We start from the raw sequence: 6166 nt of genomic DNA on the forward strand, positions 1-6166 counted from the left end.
ACACATTACTTTATCTGTACTTGAAATACATTTTTTTCTTATAAATACAAAAAAATGGTTATTATAACATTCTTTTTTCCAAATTAAAACAATGCTGAATATACAAAATATACAGTAACCTCGTACAAAAATAGTTATTGCAATTTGCGTACATCCCGCAATCGGCCATCGTAATTCACAGCATTGCATCACAAACTAAAGATTCCCCTTATTACTTACTAACGAATCAGGTTCACGCTATCAAAATAATTTCAATTCGAGCGTAGCTTAATATCTTTCGATGTTATTAATCAATGTTCTACAAAAGCTGGAATGGTTGTCGAAAGATGAAATATGTTATCGTGTACGATTTAGTATGTTGGTTCTGTCCCATGGCCGAGATAAAACAAAATCATTACAAATGGCAGTTTCTGCTCCTGTTTAGTACTCAGCATTCCGGAAGTGGAACGGCTATATCGCCCGTTGTTAGTATAATATAACTGGTTGGGGTGTGTTGTAAGAGTTTCACTATACAAGAAGACACAACACGAACATACCGCAGTCTCCCAAAACACACACTTCGCACTTCACACAAGCTGCACACCGCATGCATGTGAGGCCGTCCATACATATGTGGCGAAAGTAGGCCTCACCTTTGCGTCGCATGTGTAATGTATGTGTTTCCCCGTACGAGTGTTTTGGTGATCGACGTCGATCAGGTGCTTCATTAAGAACGGTATCAGTAAAGCGTTTTAGTGACTCGTTTTCCTGATTAACAATAGATGGCGTTGTTTCCCTCGCAGAGTATAAATACAGCCGGCACACGAGAGTGATTTCATTCTGGGAACTGGTCGTCCGTTTGGTAAGATCTCTTGCATATAATCTATAGGTTAACGGCACTGAAAGACAGAAGTTGCTGAATAAGCATTGCCTTGATCGGTGTCGTGGCCAGGGACTTCCATTAATATAAGTAGCTATCGTGTTCTGAGCATTGTGGTTCATAGCTATTATATTGTAACCTCAGTAAGTGCGTTGAGGCACATAGGTCGTGAGTTACTCGCAACATCGTCTCACGACTACTGTAGATAGTCGTGAACACTCACGACTCACGACATAGGTAGGTCGTGAGTAGGACTGTCAACACTGGTGTTAGCGACACGCTTGCAGTCAGCAGACTCCGAGTTGTAGTGACCACATTTTGGGTCGGTGTGTAGTGTTAGTACTGTCCGGTACTCTTAGGGTCGTAGCATCAGTCTCGTTTGTCCCGTATGTGTGTTATAGAGGGCCGTGATCAGCACTAGGTGTGTTGCGCCCTGTGTACCTATAGTGGTTGTATAAGCATACAGGGGTTGTCTCCCTTCACATAGTGTACTTTAGTTCAGAGAGGTACTTTGTCGTATTGTGCTTATTGATAACAACCCCCGCCGGTACGTTACATAAATTTGGTGGCAGCGGTGGGATGTTCTTGGTTTTCAACCCTAGATTTAAACTCCGGGTACTGGCAAGTGGAAGTAGAGCCAGAGGACCAACCCAAAACAGCGTTCTCCACACGCACTGGGTTGTATGAGTTTCGGGTAATGCCTTTTGGTTTGACATCAGCGCCCGCAACATTCGAGCGGCTGATGGAAGCAGTGTTATCTGGCTTACAATGGCAGATATGCCTCATCTACCTGGATGATATCATCATTGTTGGTAGATCGTTCCAAGAAATGTTGAGCAACCTTCAGAAAGTGTTCGACAGACTTTTGAGTGCTGGATTAAAACTCAAGGCTAGGAAATGCCATCTGTGCAAAGATGAAGTCTTGTTTTTGGGCCATGTGGTTTCTGAGCAAGGAATTGCTACCGATCCTAGTAAGACAAGAGTGGTCGAACAATGACCAAGGCCAAACAATGTGAAGGAGCTACGGTCCTTCCTTGGGTTCTGTAGTTACTACAGACGGTTCATAAAGAACTTTGCTCAAATTGCTATGTGCCTTCATAAACTTACGGAGAAGGGCCGAAAGTTTGACTGGACACCTGCTTGCCAGCAGGCATTTGAGCTGTTGAAAGAAACACTGGTTACAGCTCCCGTGTTGGCACACCCATATTTCACAAAAGAATTCATCTTGGACACGGACGCCAGTCATGAGTCCATCGGTGCAGTACTTTCCCAAGTAGTGGATGGGGTAGAGATGCCCATAGCCTTTGCTAGCCGCACTTTGACGAAGGCAGAAAGAAAGTATTGCGTCACCAGGAAAGAGTTGCTTGCAGTCGTACATTTCACCAAGTACCTGCGACACTATTTGTACGGAAGACGATTCACCGTGCGGACGGATCACAGCTCGCTTCGATGGCTATTGAACTTTAAGGATCCAGAGGGGCAAATGGCTAGGTGGTTACAAGTTTTAAGTTCATACAATATGAATATTGTACATCGACCTGGCAAACAACATCTGAATGCTGATGCCATGAGCAGGATACCTTGTAGACAGTGTGGCTTTGACCCCGAGTGGGAGAGCAAGAGTTTGGACACTGGTAGAGAGTGTCATGAGGCCCAAAACTGTTGCGGGGTGGTTACAAAGAATGAATCATCCAAAGCAGACAACGAACAAGAGTCATATCTACAGGGACAGCAAGAAGCAGATGAGGACATTAAAGCTGTCATTAAGTGGGTACAGGACGGGAAGAAACCTCCATTCAAGAGTATTGAGGGCCGCAACATGACTGTGAAATCGCTTTGGTCTCAATTTGAGGCATTATCCTTGGAAGATAACCTGCTATATAGGAAAAGTCCTAATGGGACCTCACAAGTTGTCCTTCCCAAATCGGAAAGACGAACTGCATTAGAGCATACCCATGACAATAAGGCTGCAGGGCACCTGGGGTTGAGAAAAACACTTGCAAAGATCAGGCAGTCCTATTACTGGCCAGGGATTCAGGCTGATGTGAAGCGCTATGTTGGCGGTTGCCTACAGTGTTGTAGAGGCAAAACTCCTAACCAGACAAAGAGAGCTCCGATGCAGGTAGTTGAAACTGGACTTCCTATGGAGCGCATAGCAATAGACATTTTGTGTGAGCTGCCTGAAACTGATCATGGGAACAGACACATTTTGGTAATTTCGGACTATTATACCAAATGGACCGAAAGTCACGCTCTACCGAACATGGAGGCTCAAACTGTAGCTCCAGTCCTTGTAGAGGAGGTCATATGCCGTTTCGGTGTTCCAAACATGATACACTCCGACCAGGGAGTCCAATTTGAGAGTGCTTTGTTCAGCGAGATGTGCAAGCTTCTTCAGATCAAGAAAACACGGACAACGCCCTACCACCCCAAATCAGATGGAATGGTTGAAAGGTTCAACCGAACATTGATATCCATGCTCAGAACAGTAGTTAATGAACATTAAACTGATTGGGACCAACAGCTTCCCTATGTCATGATGGCGTACAGGTCTGCAGAACACGAGACCACATCGAGTACTCCAAACCTCATGATGCTTGGCAGAGAGACCAGCACCCCTCTGGATATCCAGTATGCTATCCCCAGAGGCATGAAAGCTATCCCTCAGAACCAGTGGGCTTGGCAACTTCAGGAAACCATGGAGGACGCCCATCAACTAGTGAGGGATCACATGAAGGGAGCTATGCAGAGACAAAAGAGGAATCATGACAACAAACTGTCCTGGGAAAAATTTAAACCAGGTGATGAAGTCTTTGTATTCTTTCCCAATGTGAAGACTGGACTGAGCCCTAAGTTGTCATGCAGATGGCGTGGACCATTTAGAGTACTATCAAAGCTGACTGATGTAACATACAGGGTACGTTGTGGTCGTAAAGGGAAGCCCAAGTGGTACATGCGGATCGGCTGAAGCGACGTCAGCCGCAAATTCTCCAAGGGGAGGGTGCAAGCGAGCGTAGTGGGTTGAAAGATGCTAAAGTTCATGAAAAGTTCATGAAAGCACATGAAAAGGCATACAGCAGCAAACTCCGTATCTAATACTCCTTCCTCATCGGTAATAGGCGAGGTAAAACCAGGTACCTCTAGCACAGTGGTATCGCCAGATTTGGAATGGGAAGATCAAGATCCAGGAAACTTGATCGTGTCCAGCAGCTCTGAGGAGAATAGTGACGAATCCTCCGGAGAAGAGTCAGGAGATTCGTCTGAGAATGAGAAACCACCAACAAAAGATGATTCGACTCAACTCCATAACTTAGTAACTGAACAAACTAGAATCGAAAACTTGGAGGAAGGCAGGGTGATTCGCAAGCCAACTAGACCTAATCTCCCTCTTCCTAAGAAACGACCGAGCTCTGAATTGGATGCTGCAGTATCAGCCAAGAAACGGTTGATGGATCCGAAAAACATTATCCCACTTCCCGTCAACCAACCCACTAAAGAGAAAACTTCCAGGAAGTCTGTGGGGATCCAAACTGACACATGTCGCAATGTAAGAAACGCTCAGGTGCAAACAGACCTTATATCTTGCAAGAGGAGCAAGAAAACGATAACAAAGTATAGGGACGGTGAGAAAATAGTTAAGGTGGTAAACCGTGAAGTCCACGATGTTTTGTGCCACTCTAATGGTCTCAGGGGACAGTAGAGATCGAAAAGAAGCATTATCAAGAGACTGGGAGTCTAAAAATTCATAAGTTTTGTTCATTCTGTTGATATATATCATTAAAAGAGTTATAGAATAGTATACCAAATGTTATTTGTAAATGAAGATATCTGTAATCGAGGACGCTTATTTTTCGGAGGCCTGGGTAATGTGGCGAAAGTAGGCCTCACCTTTGCGTCGCATGTGTAATGTATGTGTTTCCCCGTACGAGTGTTTTGGTGATCGATGTCGATCAGGTGCTTCATTAAGAACGGTATCAGTAAAGCGTTTTAGTGACTCGTTTTCCTGATTAACAATAGATGGCGTTGTTTCCCTCGCAGAGTATAAATACAGCCGGCACACGAGAGTGATTTCATTCTGGGAACTGGTCGTCCGTTTGGTAAGATCTCTTGCATATAATCTATAGGTTAACGGCACTGAAAGACAGAAGTTGCTGAATAAGCATTGCCTTGATCGGTGTCGTGGCCAGGGACTTCCATTAATATAAGTAGCTATCGTGTTCTGAGCATTGTGGTTCATAGCTATTATATTGTAACCTCAGTAAGTGCGTTGAGGCACATAGGTCGTGAGTTACTCGCAACATCGTCTCACGACTACTGTAGATAGTCGTGAACACTCACGACTCACGACATAGGTAGGTCGTGAGTAGGACTGTCAACACTGGTGTTAGCGACACGCTTGCAGTCAGCAGACTCCGAGTTGTAGTGACCACATTTTGGGTCGGTGTGTAGTGTTAGTACTGTCCGGTACTCTTAGGGTCGTAGCATCAGTCTCGTTTGTCCCGTATGTGTGTTATAGAGGGCCGTGATCAGCACTAGGTGTGTTGCGCCCTGTGTACCTATAGTGGTTGTATAAGCATACAGGGGTTGTCTCCCTTCACATAGTGTACTTTAGTTCAGAGAGGTACTCTGTCGTATTGTTCTTATTGATAACGTGTATTGTACATAGAACATTGACTAGTGTTGCTGGTTGTAACCTAACTTATCTGTATATATTGGCTGCTGTAGTATAGTTGGTAATTCATAATAGGGACCCAAGCATATCTTGGTAACAACCCCCGCCGGTACGTTACACATATACATAACCCGGGCTGCCAAAAGGATTTAATTACTCAAACAAATAAACAACTTTCAGTATCGTGTTCGTACAACTTAGTATCTTGTACATACAACTTAGGAACTTGTAAACTTAATATCTTGTACGTACAGATCAGTATTTTGTTCACACAACTTAGTATCTTGTACGTAAACCTTTTTAACTTGTATGTACAAGACGTACAACTTGTATCTTACACGTACAAGTTAGTATCTTGTTCGCACAACTTAGATTTAGTATATTGTTTGTACAAGTTAGTTTCTTGTTTGCACAACTTATTATCCTGTTCGTACATTATATAGGGATTGGATTTCGTTTTTATGTTAACCATGCTTGTATGGAGCAATTCCTCTAAGAATATATTCAATGGGGCGCGCCCCATATTGATATATTTATTTACATATTGATATTTTTATTTACACTCACACGACTTTTTATTTATATTTTATGCAATAAAATCGTCATTTGAAAGTGACGTAATTATTCAATAAAAG

At 43.5% G+C, this 6166-nt stretch overlaps 1 protein-coding gene across 1 annotated transcript; it reads left to right on the plus strand.

Annotated features, from left to right (window-relative positions):
- The first annotated feature begins 3398 nt into the window (after positions 1 to 3398).
- LOC138328899 (uncharacterized) lies at positions 3399 to 3827 on the plus strand. The gene has a single exon (XM_069275615.1). The coding sequence runs from the start codon at positions 3399 to 3401 to the stop codon at positions 3825 to 3827; it is 429 nt and encodes a 142-aa protein (XP_069131716.1).
- Positions 3828 to 6166: the final 2339 nt, after the last annotated feature.

The sequence above is a fragment of the Argopecten irradians genome, chromosome 8 (genome assembly GCF_041381155.1).
Source record: "Argopecten irradians isolate NY chromosome 8, Ai_NY, whole genome shotgun sequence".
Lineage (NCBI taxonomy): Eukaryota > Metazoa > Mollusca > Bivalvia > Pectinida > Pectinidae > Argopecten > Argopecten irradians.